Source organism: Crinia signifera, chromosome 2, assembly GCF_055691185.1.
Source record: "Crinia signifera chromosome 2, ASM5569118v1, whole genome shotgun sequence".
Classification (NCBI taxonomy): Eukaryota; Metazoa; Chordata; class Amphibia; order Anura; family Myobatrachidae; genus Crinia; species Crinia signifera.
The window spans coordinates 252262399-252281200 of NC_139218.1; the positions used below are offsets into that span (position 1 = coordinate 252262399).

The 18802-nt window shown below is 38.5% G+C and overlaps 1 protein-coding gene across 20 annotated transcripts in view; it reads left to right on the plus strand.

The window, feature by feature from the left end:
- ABI3BP (ABI family member 3 binding protein) overlaps positions 1 to 18802 on the plus strand; it is a 355065-nt gene that overhangs the window by 208242 nt on the left and 128021 nt on the right. For 14 of the 20 annotated variants that reach the window (XM_083174266.1, XM_083174276.1, XM_083174271.1 and 11 more), the window contains exons 10-13: positions 2744 to 2815; positions 3245 to 3322; positions 6609 to 6683; positions 18662 to 18730. In XM_083174266.1, coding sequence (XP_083030392.1) covers positions 2744 to 2815; positions 3245 to 3322; positions 6609 to 6683; positions 18662 to 18730 — 294 coding nt within the window. The remainder of the gene's footprint in view (positions 1 to 2743; positions 2816 to 3244; positions 3323 to 6608; positions 6684 to 18661; positions 18731 to 18802) is intronic. The other 6 variants (XM_083174268.1, XM_083174270.1, XM_083174277.1 and 3 more) reach the window with 4 other exon arrangements.

The following is an 18802-nucleotide window of genomic DNA, read 5'->3' on the forward strand; positions in this document are numbered from 1 at the left end:
TATTAGTAATGAAGTAGAGGTGCTTCCATCAATCTGGGGGATGCTTATTACAATTCTATTGTTTTCAAGGCCTACACATTTGCAATTTGGCAAACAATAGCTTCTTTTTTTGGTCATCTTAACTAATGTATTATTTCATTGTTTCCCAAATAAAGTACAGTTCTGCGTTAAAGGGCAAAAAGCTGGCTTCTTAAACAGGGGCGTCCCTGGTTATCCTTCTTCTATACTCTTGGCAAACCTCATACAAACTACAATTAACATTGTCATATGAGCTGTGTGCACTGTAAAGGCATTTACGAGAACTTCACTTTAACATGGAAAAAAGCAAATGTTTTGAAACTTCATTAAATTTGAGAGGCCTGCAGTCTTTTATGCCTTCTCTAACTAGATTGTCATCTAGTACATGCAACATGTCTACTGCACTCCTACATTATTATTTATGTCACCAACATACTGTCGTGACGCCAATATTTCCTCAATCCACAATTGTACGTTTCCCTTTTCTACATTGTACTGATTTTAGCGCATAGAAAAAATAGTTAATTTGCTAAATTTCTATTCCTGTTTTATTTCTGTCCATTTGTCATATTAACTTGTAAAAAGAAAATACATTTTGTTCCCTTTTTCCCCTTCTTTGAATATGAATTTCCTATTTGTTCTTAGACCCACTGTTGTTCTTAGAACTCAAGAACAGAGAAAGTAGGTTATGTAGGAGTGCAGACATTCTCTCAAAATAACTTTTAATTAAAATAAAATATAAATTGTATTATTTTCAATTAAAATGCATATTTGGCGCAGTCAGCTGAAATATTAAACAAACAATGCAATAAAAAAGAAAAAGAAGAAATAGATTATTAATAAGCACATTATTACTAAGCACTCTGCTTGAACAGATATAATAGTAAGGGCCCCTTACACTGAGATTTTGTCAGATTTGACCCAATTCAGATGGATTGGTGTGCCTGATGTGTAGGACCCAATGCACAATCCCGTATGCATTGGGTCTAACCAAGAGATTGAACCTCCTGCACATAGGATAAATCTCAAGTCAATCAGGTCTTAGTGGGCCTTAATGTTGGGTCAGTGAAGATGCAGCTGTAACTAGTTTTCTTCCTTTTATATATTGTATCTTTGTAGAGGATGTTAACAATGTATTGGTCTTGTTACAATACTACATTGTATGTGAATTGGGTACTTGTGTATTATCACGGCGCCCACAAAATCGGCCGCAAATCGCATGCAAAAATCGGATTTAACGGCTGATTTGCGGCCGATTTTCTGCCGATTTGCATGCTATTCCATCCTTGCACACCCCCACTATCCAAGTTAGCCCGAAGCGTGGCGAGCGGATGCGGTATGCGTCCTCCCGACCTGTTCATACCCTCACTATCCACGTCAGCGTGGAGTTGTTTTTATAAAGTGCGGTGAGCCCGAAGCGTGGCGAGTGGTCGCGGAAAACGATCGTGGCGAGTGGACACGGATTACTTGACGTGTATTCCACTGCGCTCACCATGCTTTTGGATAATTTTACGCGTCCACTTGCGGGGCTCGCTGCGCTCGCCACGCTTCGGGAACGGTGGCTTGCTGCGCTAGCCATACTTTATACAATCAACTCCACGCCGACGTGGATGGTGGGGGGTATGAACAGGTCGGGAGGATGCGTACCGCGTCCGCTCGCCATGCTTCAGGCTGACTTGGATAGTGGGGGTGTGCAAGGATGGAAAAGCATGCAAATCGGCAAAAAAATCGTCTGCAAATCAGCCGCTAAATCATATGTGATATCGTATGCGATTTAGCTGAAATCGGGCGCCATGATAATACACAAGTACCATGAATTGTTATTTGCTTGTTATAGTGTTTAGAAGTATCATATGATTGTGTCATCAGCGTAGCTATAATGAGTGCAGAGTGTGAAGTGCAGGGGACCCACACAGCACACCCTGCACCCTTATAATTATACTTACCCCTATGGAGTCTCATGGTGGCTAGTGCTGCAGACAGAAATCACTGGGAAAGTGGTACAGCAGCCATTTTCCAGGTGATTTCTGCTTGTGCAGTAGAGATGTCCATGGGAATAAGGTGCAGGCTCCATGCTTCTCAAGACCTGGGAATGCTCAGTACACTTTGGCACAAAGCCAGAGACTAGACCACTGTCAAGACAAGGGAGCCCCAAATGCAAATGGGCCCACTCCTCTCTTAAACTGCCCCTGTATAATATATCAATTAACGCAGCCCCATATGGGTGGTCAGTTTGCAATACAAGCCCAATATCTTATCCTGTGTCAATATAAGTAATGCCACCATTGTGCTGACTCAAACTGCCCTTTTCTCTCAGAATTTGTCCTTAGGCTGATCAGTTAGTACTGGTCATGATCTCTTATCTGCTTCTGCCAGAGTAAAATAGTTGCATTATTGATCCTGTACTAAGAAAAGCACATATTGTTGTCATTATAGAAATGCGTCTCTCCTGCTGATTAGTTACATGTAACTGGGCGCACGGTTTACTTTTTTCCCCAAGCAGTTATATCCAAATCTATCAAATTGGCAGAATGAAGGATCCGATTGGATACTTTTGCTTTTAGTGACTACTGTTTCTTTTCAGCTCTTATGAACGCCATGTGACGTGATCATTATTTATGAGATTGTGCTGCTTCTTTGTAAAAGTATAGTAAAGAATCCAAAAATTGTATTGTCAATGGGAAGACTAAAAAGTAATTTATTAATAGATTTTTTTTATATTTAGTTTCCAAAGTGACAAATTCCCCTCCAGTAACTAAACCTGCAGGAAAACCTGTTCCTGGAGAACCCAAAGCAGGTAATGTTTACACTATATATAACCATAAACATTCATTTTATTTGATCTTATTACAGAAATGTTGCAATTGAATAAAAATGCCATATTTTATATTTTATTTTATTTTATTGCCATATTAGGATGTTCATTTTTAAACAATTTAAGAAACTCTGTATGCTTTATTACTTTTGCATTATATTTAACTGTTGCATGCATAAAATTGAACATTGCACTGTTATAACTATTTGACCTTGTTTTTGACTTTCAAACTTTCAAATTGTCAAGTAAATATTATGCTTTTTTTAATGGTTATTCTGTATTTGCTGTTTGTCTTCTGGTGTATTTGTCTTTAGTTTACAGGAATGCTAAAAATATATATTTTGTTGTTTCTGATCTTTTTATGCCCTCTAAATGTTTTTGTTTGTTCAATTTTTACATTTTCTGTGGCAGTAACAAGCCAACCTATTGTGGAACCTTTCACTCCAGATTCGTCAGCCGCTACCCTAGAATGGGTCGGAGCAACCATGGGTAACATTATTTCCATGATTGTTGCCACATTTTCCTTTGCACAGTTTATTTGGTTTAATAAACAAGTAACTTGTCTTTCTAGGAAACCATGGCTGAACTTTGTCATTCCTTCAGATTTATTTATTGCATTCCACAACAATGTATTCTCTCTATCCTTCCCTGACTTCTTTTCTTTGTTCATTTAGAAATCATTCATTAGCCAATGATCTCACTGTGCTGCATGATGAAATCACCCTTTTTCATTTTCTAGCATGTTAGCATTGCTTTACACATGATTTATTCCATTGTGAGCAGAAATTGTATAAAACAAGTGCCGGTTTTATTGTTAGTTCTGTATTTTGAAATTCTAATATCAGTTTTGTTTTTTCTTCTGTTTATAAACTTAGGTTAACCATAAATCACTCAAAGTATATCGTATAACAACATGCTACTGAACACATGCTTAAGCATATTAGTGCATTATGTTCATACCGTTAAGTTTATTTTGTGAAGTATTGTTTTCATTTTTTTAATGCAAATGTTAAAAATAAGCAGCTTATACTGCTATCTGACTATTCAGTCGTTTACATCTCTCTATCATTGGCTAGCTTTGTCTCTCCATCCAACATGCGGGCAAGCAGTCGGCATCCTTTGTTACCTTAAGGCCCATACACTCTGGGTAATTTTGAGCTGAAAGCAGCTCAGTTTTGCCATTCGATCTGCTTTCAGCTCAAAAGCCACCCAAGGTGTATAAGCCCGGTGATGAACAGTGAGCACTGATGCACGCTCCCGCATCATTACCGGCAGATGAGCGATGGGGTGGACACTTTCCATAGTGTCCTGCTATGAAAAGCCGTCCACCCCTGGGAAAATCATTTAGACAGGCGAAAATTGCTCAGTGTGTATGCACTGAGCGAATTTCCCCATCATTGTTGTGTATACATACTTATTTGTTACATTTGATAAACTCAAGAAGGCATTTATACCTTAGTAGTGTAGGGAATATAATTTCCCTATAAGAAAAACCGATTGATATAAATAAATCACAAATATTTTCTTATCTTTTGGAAGGCTTAAATAGTTGTCCACTTTCCATTACTATAGCATTTAACTTTATTCTGAAAAGCACAAAGGTCCAGATTTTTACTGTACTTTCATTTTATATATTTTTTTATTACTGATATGTTCTATATTCTTTATAGTACATCAGTTGCTATTTGGAAGTCATGTTTTATTAATTATAGTATTGATTTTCATCACCAGGAAATGTAATACTTTGTTTTTAAGCATGATTTCAATAACATTTAAATGTCACTGCTGAATTTTAATTTCTTAATCACCTTTTTCTCCGCATAGTATTGATTTGTACTCAGTCACTTATTACCAGTGCAGTTATCAACAAAACCAAAATATTATTCAAATATAAATTTCTTATGAACAATTGCTAAAAGTCTGCGCCATCGATTGACATTTCTATTTTTTTTTACTCTGAAGACTTCTGTATGACAATAGCCACCTTCTATAGGTGAAGCCTGTAGACCAAAGTCTGTAAATTAAGTATATATAACAACTGCTCAAATCTTGACTGTAGGATTGTAATTGTCCATTACCTGTGACAGTATGGTTATTCCTAGTATAAATAAAAGTTTCCTATATAAACCACTATATTCTTTTCAATTTACTTGCTATAAAGAATGATTTGGTTCAAAATTAACAAAATATTTTGGTACTTATGTAGTAACTGGGCTGCCGATTTTGAAATCGGGTCCATCGCATCGCATCGCACCCGACCATATCGCATGCGATGCGATGGACCCGATTTTTCCATAGGATTCAATGTTAAAATGGACTGAGTCCATTTTAACATGGAATTCAATGGGAAAAAGGGGTCCTTTTCATACCCCTACTATCCAAGTGGGCATGGAGTTGGATATAAACCTGTGGCGAGCGTAGCGAGCCACCGAGCCCGAAGCGTGGCGAGCGTAGCGAGCCCCGCGAGGGGACACAGAATACCGTCCCCTCGCGGGGCTCGCTTCGCTCGCCACGCTTCGGGCTCGGTGGCTCGCTACGCTCGCCACAGGTTTATATCCAACTCCATGCCCACTTGGATAGTAGGGGTATGAAAAGGACCCCTTTTTCCCATTGAATTCCATGTTAAAATGGACTCAGTCCATTTTAACATTGAATCCTATGGAAAAATCGGGTCATCGCATCGCATCGCATCGCATGGTCGTATGCGATGCGATGCGATATCGCATCGCATCGCATCTGATTGTATGCCTTAACTTAAGGCATACAATCAAAAAATCGGCAGCCCAGATACTACATAAGTACCAATATTTTGTGTTAGGACACATAAAATTACACATTTCAAACCCCATTGTATAAAATGAAGCCAAATCTCTTCTTTGCAGCAAAAATATTATAGCATTCCAATGTAGCCACAATCAGTTCAAGCAGAATTATCTTCTTTCCATCAATAACTCTCTTTTGTTTCGCATGTAGAAAACAAGTTTTCTCAACAAAGAAATAAGTCACTATGAATTATATTTTTATGATTCCATTTTTTATTTTATTGGCATTGTAAAATCTAAACAAGTCTTGTTATTTCATCTTATCCATCCAGATATGTTCCAAACAGACTATTAAACATTAGTCATCTATAGTCAACACACGACTATTTATACAATATTCTCTATGTTTAGTATATGCTTCTGAATTTAGAAATCACATTTTTATTCCTCGACCGGCAAATTGGCACATAACGGTTCATTTTCATTTAAAAACTCTTTGAAGTTTAAATATACATCTATAACTAAATCGGACAATAGATACAACTATTTTTTTATTAACTTGAAAAGTTTTATCTTTTCAATAAAAATGAAATGAAAAAATCGCCACAGAGATTGAATAGGGCGAAACTAATTCACCCTAAATACGGTTGAAAAATTCAAATTTTTCGCCTGTCAAGAAAAAATCATTTGACTACCCCCCTTCATAACATTTCCAGATCTTAACCTGTTGGTTTTCGTTTTATTTCAAATTGCAAGATTTGTGTGGCTGTCTGGTATATTTGTTGCAAACCACAATCTGGGATTGTATCTATATTTTAATGTGCAGTGTGTTGAGCAATGTATCTTTACTCATTTTCTTGTTTTAACTTCACGAATTTCAAAGCATGATCTATGTTTTGTACAATCTGCATGGATTTGTGACTAAATTAATCCATTGCCCCTGTGTCTGCAGTGAGCTGTGGCAGCATACTTGTGCCAAATGTACCGAACTGACTCTTCCTTTGTACCCACAGTAACCCATCCCTATATTCAAGTAAATAATATACCAACAGAGCCTTCCGTCACCAATGGACAGTCAACTCCTTTGGGTAATAATACCTTGGTGTACAATACTATTGCTGAACTAAGCATTGTATATAAATACGTTTAGCATTACTAGAGCTACTTTTCTATTATATATTCTTTCCAGATGCAGGTAGAAATATGTTCCACTCATGCACTAGTCATTATAGTTCATTTGTCAATTCATTCTATTGCCTTACATTGAATTCTTACAGAGAATGGTTTGTGTTGAGTAATCACAAGTTGTTTATATTAGTGTATTATATTCTGTAATGCGGTCATACATACAGGATTCCAATTGGATGAGAGACAGCTGTTCAAAGCTTGCATTGAGCAGCTACTGTAGATTTTTTTTGCTCCATCTGGTGAGTCATTAGCTGCATCTACAGTTACCTTCTGTCAGCATTTACCAACATGTCCAATTATGTTCCAACTAAGTTCAGTAAGATTGTTTATGGTTAGGGTCCACATAGGCTATTATATCGGGCCAGCAGCCTTATCCCACATCAGATATTAAAGTGTGGCCATCATGATATGACCTCATCCTGCACATGCTGTGACCTATTTACTTTATGCAGACTTATCATAGGTATTTGTACCGCTAACATAAAAAAGATTAAAATAAATACAAAAATCTTCTACTAGAAGAACAGTTATAGAATATAGCTCTTACTTCATATCCATTGTCCGTATTGTTTTCTCAAGCTTAAAACATTTAACTGCTTCTCAATTTGTGACTGCAATATTTGCAATTTGTAATTGTAAGGTATATTAATGGTGTATCTATAGCAGGCATGTCCAAACTGTGGCCCTCCAGCTGTTGTGAATCTACATCTCCCAGCCTTGCCATAGTTTTAGCATTCCTTAGTAGCAAAACTGTGGCAAGGCATGATGGGACATGTAGTTTCACAACAGCTGGAGGGCCATAGTTTGGACATGCCTGATCTATAGATATTGTATAACAAAGGAAACTCTCTGAACACTGGATGTTCCAAGGGTTATTACGGTTGAGACAGAAAATTTTACCGTGACTACTACACGCTTTCCTGAGATTTACTTACTGCTATTTATATCACATATTTTATTTATAGGTTTGAGTATCCTAATTTAAATTAGATTAAATCCTTGTATATTTTCCTTTTATGTTGTTTTACACTATGGATGGGAACCTTTGCCCCTCCAGCTGCTGATGAACTACACATCCCATCATGCCCTGATACAGTTTTGTTATTTGACCATGATAAATCTGTTGCAGGATATGCTGAGATGTGTAGGGAGGGCCAAAGCAGCTGGAGGGCCAAAGGTTTCCATCCCTGTATTCATAGCAATCAGTGAAAGGAATAAAGGCAAAATATCTGGGATTCCATTCAATAACAAGCTAAATACAAGGCAGCGTACAATCTTTAAAAGGCAAGAGTACAGAGGAATGCATGAATGGATTGGAATAAACTAAGTGCAGTTAGTTTATAAACCACTGGAAAATATAATAGGAATTAAAGAAATAATCTAGACATCAGTTACTAGTTGCATAAGATACTAAACCTGAAAAAAAATGTTTGAATAGAATTTGAGGTATATGCCACCTTGTTAGGACAGTTTATTGAAATCACCTATGAATAGTGCAATCAGCTAGCATTTATACATCATTGAATCCAATCCGGTTAAAAATGGAGACAAAAAGAAGACTGACTGACTATAAAGGACATTTCTCTTGACTAGTTACATATATATGTATGATCCCAAATTTGTGATACTGTAAAGAGGGGAAAAGGGCTCTACAATGTTAGGGATTAACTCATTTAGATGACCTGGGCAATGTTAGGGATTAACTCATTGAGGTGACCTGGGCATTGGTCACCTCATAACTTTGGCTATAGTTACACAACAGTTTTGAATAGTAATGTTTGAATCGTGCACCTTTATTCTTTTATTTTTCTCTCTCTATGTAGTACTGTAAGTCTCCGCAAGGTACTGTAGCACCTCCCATTACAAACAGCTAGGGTGCAATCTAGAGCCCTGCCTTCTGTTATCAGAAATGGAAGACTGATAGAAAAAAAAACATTTATGTTGATATAGGGTCAAGATGTCAAAATGATTGCAAGATGTTATAAATTAAATTTTTGTAGCTTCAACAGAATATGATCATCAAAGCCTTCCATTATAGTTCAGCTGCCATGTGCTCAGTATTCCCAGGAAAGTCCCCCCTTGTCCTACACAAATATTTAACTCATTAAAATTGGATTTATGGCAAATTAAGCCTCATAAAGATTTAATTTGCCATAATTTCATTGCTAAATTTAATAGTCTAAAAAAATTATAAAATGACTGCATTGCCTTTATAATAGTATTTACTATAATAGAATGAAACAATGAATATATCACTGCCGCACAACAAGTTTCAAATATATACAACATTCTTCTATTAGGATTAGTTCCCTATGGCTGTTCCTATATTGCCCCTATATTGTCCAAACAAAGTCCTTTGTAGACCAGTTAATAATAAAATTGGAGTGATATTTATCATCCGCTACATACAGGACATCTGGTCCAGCTCCGCAATACATCATAGATTGTGGTGTGATATTAATGGTACAGCAAAATTGTACCCAGTTGACCACTAGAGGATTGGGATTCTGGTAGATAGATTCCTCAATCCAAAATGAATATCGTGAGGGTAGGTGTCTCCAATTAGTGATATATCCTGGGCTGGTTCAGATGGTGAAGCCAAGATACGGGGAGCAAGAGGGTGCAGGTAAAGGTGTACTGACGCATTCCTGGCGGATTTATCATAATACAGAAATGTTTTATATGTTTTTAACTTTCACTTGTGCCAGTGATTGTGCAATTCTCTTAAATACCATTTTAAAGTCAATACAATAATTTTATATATTTTTTAAAATATTAATTTTAGCATACATTGTACTGCATGTATGTGTGTGTGTATGTATGTGCTGACCTGCTCCCCCAGTGCTGCAGCCTTTGGGCAGCCACCATCATTGATGAGGTGTTTCCTTGAATGGGCGCCGCACAGATGTATAGCATGATGTTATGTCCCTAATATCCCTACGCAGCAAACATTTTACAATTGTTTATACAATCCACCCTCCCCCCAACTAAAGCTTTCTAGAAGAGAACCATGATTGCTGAAATTACTCTACAATAATATAAATATACTATAATAATAATTCAGAAAAAAATTGCCTTTGCTCTTACTAAAACAAAGTAACAGAGTCTGAGGTATTTTCCAAAACACAAGAACCACAGACTAAGCTAAGTAATTATTTTGTTCTGTATTATAGCTATTATCTTTTCAGTCAAGTTTATTTAATTGAATTGTGGATTTAAATCTGTGTTTAGTAGAACTAAAACAGACGTCAAACAATTTCCACTCTACAGTATACTGATTTAATGCAAACCTGTTTGGTCAGATACTTTACTTTGGAATCTTGTTTAGTGTAGTCATCTCCCACAAGGCTCTGTATGACAAGAATGTAAATGAAATCTATATTTTTCCAACATTAAGATTGGTTTGTAAAAAACAAATATTTTGTAACTTAAAGTAATGTGTATACTGTGGGGGAAATTCAATTAGCTGTGGTAATTTAACACAACTAAAGGATACCCGGGGTCTGTCCAACTAGCCCCAAAAGCTGGCAATATCTGGAAATTTTTTTCACCTGCCCGAAGGCAGGATAAAACAAATACTGGATAAATTACACGTTTTTGCAATTTATCTCAGATTATGTGTAGGAGGGTTTTTTGGTGAGAAAGGAGAAGTCTGCAGATGAATTGCCCCACAAAAAATTTGTGGCAAAAATATAACAGTTAAGGCTATTTTTCAGTCGAACATTTTTTTAGGCACAATTTTATCCCCTCACCCCACCCACCTCTCTATATATTGTATGGGAACTTATTGATCAATGGCAGTGTTCGCTGATTATTATGCCAAGCACATTTGTAAATTTTGTATTAATTGCAGGAACACTTGAGAGAAGGAGGCCCATGTGCAACCTCCTTCATTTGGCCCTCTTATCACTGCCAGTGGCAGCGCCCCACCACGCAGCACAATAAAGTCTGAGCAATAGAGCACTCAGGGGGGTATGCAATGTGGGATCACGGCTGTCAATACCCGCCAATAGCCGTGATCCTGGCACGTTTGCGGTCAGATCGACCACCCTACGACAGATGGGATTCAATGTCCCGCCTGCCGATGGGCACGAAGGGGGTGTGGCTGCAAAAACAGCCGTGGATTGTCGATCTGCGGCCCGGATAACGACAATCCATGGCCGTTATCGGCAGAACGGGCCCGACAGCTTCTGAAGTCGGGCCCATTCTGCTGTGATCCCGCATCAATGCTGTCGTTAATGACAGCATTGAATAGGGAGCCGCCGTTATTTCCTATGTCAGAAATAGCGGCAGCAGATTGCATACCCCCACTCAGACTCTACTGTGCATGCGCAGACCTCTGGAAAAGTGGCACAGCTGTGATTTTTTTCTGTGATAATGACTGCTGCCTTCATCCCAGGACTCCAGAGGGGTGAGTATTGTAAATATGACACTGATTTATTGCTTGCTCCTCCATTATTTCAGTATTTTTCAAATTTCATAAACTTAGAAAAGGCCACAATGTGGAAACTGTTTAAAGAATTAAATCTCAGCATTTTGTTTACATGCTGTACCCACATACACCATTCACCATTAGTGGCCCAATACTCATCAAGCTCCAAAAATTGTACGTTTTTAGAATTAAAGTGAGTGAAGGAACGCCATCTTAAAAAGCATTAGTCATCGGAGACCAGCTCCTTCCAATTATAAGAATGTCTGAGTTGTTCTGCCCCCTCCAGCCCTCTCTGTGTCCATGCATCCTGGTAGTTTAAAGTCTTGGCATTAATAATCATCTGTGATAGTGATAACAAGGCTGGTGGAGAAGTTCTTTTGAGCAGCTGTCCCTTGCATTAGAGAAATACTGAATTTCTCTGGTACTACAAATTGGTAACCACCTCCTTAACTCAAGGAGAGCTGGATTCCAAATTAATGGGTGAAAGGAAGTAGGGGGCCAGCAAGGGGCAATGGGGATTAATAAGATTAAATAAGTCACCTGTAACTTGATATCTAGTGTTTCTATCCCTACTGTTTCTTATATATTGGTATACAGTACATTTTGATGGTGTATGCTTCAGACAGTCCATGCACATGTTATACAGTGTTGCAGAATATTCACTAAGGTATACAGTACATGATTGGATAACATAAGAAAAACCAAGGATACCTGCCACATTTTAGATGATAGGTCTCTTTAAGTCTTATTTTTAACAGGAATTTGGAGGATATGTTGTCACTCTGTTTTGTTTTTTCTAGCTACCAATGAAAACCTATATTGTGGTTTTTCCCACTGATGATATGTTCCAAACCAGAAACCTCAACCTAGATTATGCAATAGCTTTGTTTATTTGGTTTCTGATGTCTATCTTTAGCATTCAACTAACAAAATGTCAATTAAACATTGCTGGAACTTTGATAGAAGACCAAACCGTACAAGCAGTGAAAATAGGGTATAATGTAAGAAATATTGTAAATCGATTTTTAACCCTGCTGCAGACAACACTAGGCAGACTTCCACTAATTTGGAGGGGCCTTTAAACATCATCTCAATGCTACTGCATCATCCCTCTATTACAGCTGACAACATAAGGGTTTCCTCTATAAGACTAACACAGGTTTTCATTATTGTATCAGAACTTTTAACTTCAGCAAGTTATCCATGTGAAAAACAATTGTACAAATAGTAATTCTGGTCAGGGCTGGTGCACTGTATTCCAACAGTTTATATTCCATCATGCCCCGACGTTTCGGTCCATAACAAGACCTTTATCAAGGAGCTTTTATGATGAGTGAACAGCATATGTCATAGCCTTGGAATTAGCGAATTAGCCCTGGAGGAGTAGCTGTTCCTGATCCTCCAGGGCTAATTCACTAATTCCAAGGCTATGACATAAAGCTCCTTGATAAAGGTCTTGTTATGGACCGAAACGTCGGGGCATGATGGAATATAAACTGTTGGAATAAACTTCTGTATGATTTTACAACAAAGTGGACTTATTTGACTATATGGAGAGTGCTCGATACCTTACATAAAATTGTGTATATATATATATATATATCCAAACCAATAGTGTTATGTAGCGCCCTATACAATTGATCAAAATACTTCCAGTCTTTCCTTTATAATACAATTACCATCAACATTTTTCAATATAAAACATTTATTAAAACATTTAAAACAAAATGTAAATGCAAGTTTTGAGACAAATTTTCTAATACAGACGTATTCTTTAGATTTACAGATCGTGATGGTTTTCAAAGGTAACCTTTGAAAACCATCACGATCTGTAAATCTAAAGAATACGTCTGTATTAGAAAATTTGTCTCAAAACTTGCATTTACATTTTGTTTTAAATGTTTTAATAAATGTTTTATATTGAAAAATGTTGATGGTAATTGTATTATAAAGGAAAGACTGGAAGTATTTTGATCAATTGTATAGGGCGCTACATAACACTATTGGTTTGGCTATTGGTTGTGGATCTCTCTAGTAGGAGATCAAGTGTTATAAAGCGACCAACTCTGCTCAGCGCAAACTCTAGAGATATTGTGTACTATATATATATATATATATATATATATATATATATATATATATATATATATATATACCACCCATAGTGATTTGGCGCCTATAACAATTTCAAAGGGTTTGTCCGTAATCTCCGACTCAATTAGGAAGAGGCTTTGTTCATCCACAAGATGTATTTTTATTAAAAATGTTTTTTTCGGATGTCAACAGTACATAGAAATCCCAACGCGTTTCGTCAGAAATTACTTCATCAGGGGAATAAGGACAGGTCTATTTTTTCAGTTGGAATAAGACTCCATATTCTTTTAAAAAAAAAATTGCAAAGATTTGGACATCCTTCCAGAAACTACACAATTGTATAAAATCACCAATCAATTGTGTGGTGATGCCAATCCAGATATGTGGCTTCAGAAATGACAAGCCTTAAGCCTGGAGCTCGGTCTCCTGCAGTGCTGGATATATATATATATATATATATATATATATATATATATATATATATATATATATAATCCAATATTAGTAATAAAATATTAGGACTGCTAGTACATTAAAAATGAAAGATTAAGACTCATCTGTAGTCAGCAGGTCTTTCCAATGTGTTTCATTGAGAATTAGCATGGTTTCATCCCTCAGACTTCCTCAGCGGTAAGCTTGCCAGACTGGGCTGCGAATAGCAGAGAGCATGCATCCAGTAGGAAGTGATTCCCTACCCTTCATGTCACCCAACCTGGCTTCTATGGGCTGCAGCTAATAGAGTCCAATGAAGCTGGTATATTGTGCTTACACTCTCCCACTGCTTCTTGCACATATTTTCTTGTCTGATTCATTGTAGAGCTGGGACCTGGCTGGTGGCTGGCCATCTCTCCTCTAACCACCTCCTTCTCCTCTCTGGGCATGAGTAGTTGCAGCCCCCTACCAAAAGAAGGTAGAAGCCACCAATGGTCTTTTGATATTTTAGGGTTCACCCATGGAGACAAAGCTAGCTGGGGAAGGGTCAGATAGGAACAAGAGTAAAAATAGTCAGGGCCTCAGAGGGAGAGGAGGAATCTCAGGTGGGGCACGAGAAGATACAAAAAGACAGCAATTGATTGGTGGCTGGTACCATGGAAGGAAACAGCCACTGTGCTGGGCATTGGGTAATGCTGCGGGCTGTTCTGACTGTGATATGTCTCCAATTTCAGCCAGACAGCAGCTGATAATTGCAGGTACAGCGCCTGTGGCTTGTAAGTTCGATTGATGAGGCCAATGTTAAGTAAAATAAGTTTGAGAAACGCAGTGTAGAATGTTCAACAAAAATTCCATACAAAGGTTGTGATATTCAGTGTACAAACTCTATCCAGTTGTACAGTAGGGATTAGGTGTAGCAAACTATCTAAAGAGGGAAAGTTGCCCATAGCACTAGTCTGCTTTTAACGATCACTTATCAAGGAAATTCTAGAAAATTCTAGCTAGGAGCTGACTAGTTACTATGGCCAACTTCTTCACCTGTCCTCTTTAGAAGGTTTAATACATGTCCCTGCTGGACCCAGAAATAGACATGACAGACCCTGTTGTTTGGGGATACGGTAATTTGACAAGCATTGGGTTGACACCATTAGGTTGACATAAAGATAGGTCAACATGGTTCTAGGTCGACATGGCTTTAGGTCGACACAAGCATTAAGTCGACAGTCAAAAGGTCGACATGGGGTTTTTCACTGTTTTTTTGAGCCAACGTGTGCCGACAGGGGGTATTTCATACCATACCATCCACTAGAGAGTGATGTGAGAATAAAATAGTGTGTCGAGTGCAACATTGCAAGGGGATGCAGTGCACTTCAAACTGTGTCCATGTCGACTGCTTCGACATTCGGGTAAAAAAACAGTGAAAAATCCCATGTCAACCTTTTGACTGGCGACCTAGACCATGTCCACCTAATGACCTGTCGACCTTGACCCATGTTGACCTAGAACCATGTCAACCTTTCCCCATGTCGACCTAATGCTTGTCGCCCAACATGCTGTAGACCAAATGATCCCAACCCGTTGTTTGCAGCGGTTACTGGATGTGGATAAAATATAATATTAGTATTTCAGCCCCAGCTCCACAATGAAAACAAAATGTTTCCACAGATTCTTTTCCTCATTCGGTTTTCATTTTCTAACCATAACCCTTGTAAATCAATTTTGCATTGAGATAAATAGCAAGACAGATGATGTGCATAATAGTTTTGAGATTTTGTTATCATTTTTATCTTGCAGTACAAATACTGAGAACATTATTAAAATAATGTCTTATTGTTATTGATAGGGACCAGCATATTTATTAAAATAATCACATTCTGCACCAGTACAAAATAAACTGAAATCGTATGTTTCTATTTCCTATATACAGTATGAGCGTCACAAACATAAATAGGAAAATACTAGTAATGTATTTATGAGCAAAACAGATTGTATTTTCTTTGTGACCCAGGTTATTTGCTTTTTGTGACAAGTGATAAATCCCCTGTTTGCCAACACTGTTTTTAGGTAATGTTGCAAACAAAGAAAGAGTAGTTCACTAGTGATCAGTCCCTGGCATATTTGCTCTGGGGACCAATGGTGCGGCTCCAGTGCCGTCTTAACAGCAGTGTCGGCCCCTGGGCAAAGCAATGCACTGGGGCCCTTACCCATTCTCCCCTCCTAGGGGTGGGGGATGCTATCAGCAGCAGATTTGATGTCCCACAGGTGGCAGGGGGTGCTCAATCTTTCACTCAATATGTAGGACCTGGAGCAGTAACTTCTGCCAATTACTCCTTTACTGCACAGGTGGTGGGAGGGAGAACACTAACGTGTGGAAGGGGGCACTGAGCTGAATAAAGGGTCCCTTGTAAATGACTTCCAGGGAGATAGGGGGTGTTTTATACACAGGGGAGGGTTGGATATTGGAGTGGGCTTCCGGTGGAACGGCAGCTTGTTTGACTGCAGATATCACCATTATCTGAAAATAGATTTCTTAGCCTTCAATAGTATAACAACCTAGAGTCCCAACTTTCAGGAGGTGCTGGGGACTTGGGGATCAGAGATCAGGAGCCAGAGCAATCCATTGACAAAAGATAAAACTGTACACAGACGTTTGGAGCTGGAGCAGGGACCGGCTGCTGGAAGGCTGATATCTCTGGTTCTGGGCATGATAGAGACAAGCCGATAGTGTCAGCAGAAAGGGGAGAGTCCCAGCTTTTGGAATATTCTCTCAGAAAAACTATAAGTCAGACAGAACCTGAGAAATATGACTGGGAATTGCAATTAACAGGTCAGATGTGGACTGCTGATTTGAAGTTGGATATCTCCAGTTCCCCAGGGCCGATTTTCAAAATTCTGGTATCCCTGCAAAAAGGGGAACATCAGCTATCAGAATAGGACCCTTGTACACCTGGGGCCCCTGGGCAAGTGCCCATTAAGCCCATATGAAAAGACGGCCCTGTGCGGCTCTGCACGTGTGTGTATAAGTGAATATACGAACGTGCAGGGCCTTCTGTGATTATCAGTTAGCAAAGCGTTCACACGTAGGAGGGTGGGCAGGGGGAGGACAGGGGGCTGGTGCATGGGGACGAACTCCAACATGGTGGTTTGGCCCAGAAAAATGCTGGGCATCCCCATGTAAATGCAGGCAGGTGGCTGACGTCAAATGAACAACTGCTAATTAGCGAGCGGCACTGAATCAGACCCTAAGCATGTTGTTTAAAAACCAATTGAATGATTTTACTTGTTTATACTGATATCACTTGGGGGATCATTCATCGTTCCTTAAAGTAGCTGGAAACAGTATTTTTTTCACCTACTTTTGTATTAATGGGGCAATTCATAACAGAGGTAGCTTACCTTACACCCCACCTCCTTCCCAAATGCAGTCCACAGCCCTCAGGGACACCCATTCATTAGTGAAAGTGTCCTAAATGTGACTACAGATACCATATGGCAAAAGTTCCAGGATCCCAGCTATCTTCTACAGAAATGAAGACCAGGTTGCAAGTCAGGAACCAATTGGTAATGCACATGTGTGATCTTTGGTCAAACACAGCAGTTTCTGCCACTACTAATTTTTTAGCAGCAGTGTAAAGATAAATACACATGCATACAATCCATGGCCCGATCAACTGATATCAAGTGAATGGGCCAATGATGTATAGCTGTGAATGTAGATCTGTTGCAGGAGCTTTAGCCGATATACACATGTAAATGTGGCCACAGCAAGTGCTACTAAGATGGCTTTGCAACATTATTCAGCTATTTTATGTTTTTAAACTGCACATTGCTCTTTATATATTTTCACACATTGCCATATAACCACAAGGCACAAACATTTCATACAAGGATATGATTTTCATATACTAATAAAATGTTGTTTTATCAGTCCACTTGAATTCATAACTCATCTCTATAGATAAAAGTACACCTCACCTGAGTTTAAACTTCTGTATATTACATTACTCCAGTGAGCCACTCAATTTCACAAGCCTAACTAAAAGGATACTAATGTATCTGATGGATACTGTTGACCCATTGAGAGGGTTTCTGTCTTTATTCAGTTTCCTGAAGAGACCACTATCAATTATACTAATTTCCTCTAGATCCTGTGTGATTTTTCTCCCAAAACCTTTCCATACCTCCCGAGCCTTATATCTTGGAATGTAATACCGACTGCACAACCTCTATATCAGAGCCAGGTTTCCGAGAGCCCATCAATAGGCCCCTTGGAAAGCGCAAGATCTGCAGGCGGGGCACTAGGTTGCCTAGCAATAAATCCACCCCTGGGCAAAAGTAATATAATTATTTTGGTACTAAAATGATAAAAGAAAAACATTTATAAATAGAAACATTAACTACTGTAGAATGATAAAGTTGAAAATAGAACAGATATTTAACCTGTTATGGGTTGAGTATCCCTTATCTGAAATGCTCTGGACCAGGAGCATTTTGGATAAGGAATAATTTCGGATTTGGGAATATCTTTTTGTTTTTTATATTCACCTGGTACCCCGGCACACCCCAGGCATCCATGCTGAGAGGCATCCCTGGTCCCAATGATGCATCGTGTGGTTGACGTCATAACATCACCGGAGCACCCACACAATGCTTCATTGGGACTGGTAATGCCTCTGAAGATGGATGCTGGGGACACTGGGAGACCAGGTGAGTATTGTACAGAAGGGTAAAAGAAAACAAAACAAAACTGTATATTCCAAAAACCTACTTAACCTGTAGTACAATGTTAACGTTGTCTTCTTAGAAGACATTTCTGTGTAGCATGAGGTAATATGTAATTGTGCAGTGCAAGGTGATGTAGCAAAATGTTATTTTATACCGTTTTTTTTTGTTAAGACATCTAACATTTTCTTTTAACAGCATCCCCTACAATTGTACCAGTGCCTTTTACATATGAGTCTCCTACTGAGCAACCAGAGACTGTACTTGGTAAATAAAGCTGCTTGATGAACCTCACAGCTGGGTGTAGTTGCTTTCACTCTGTGACCTTTCTGCAGCTAC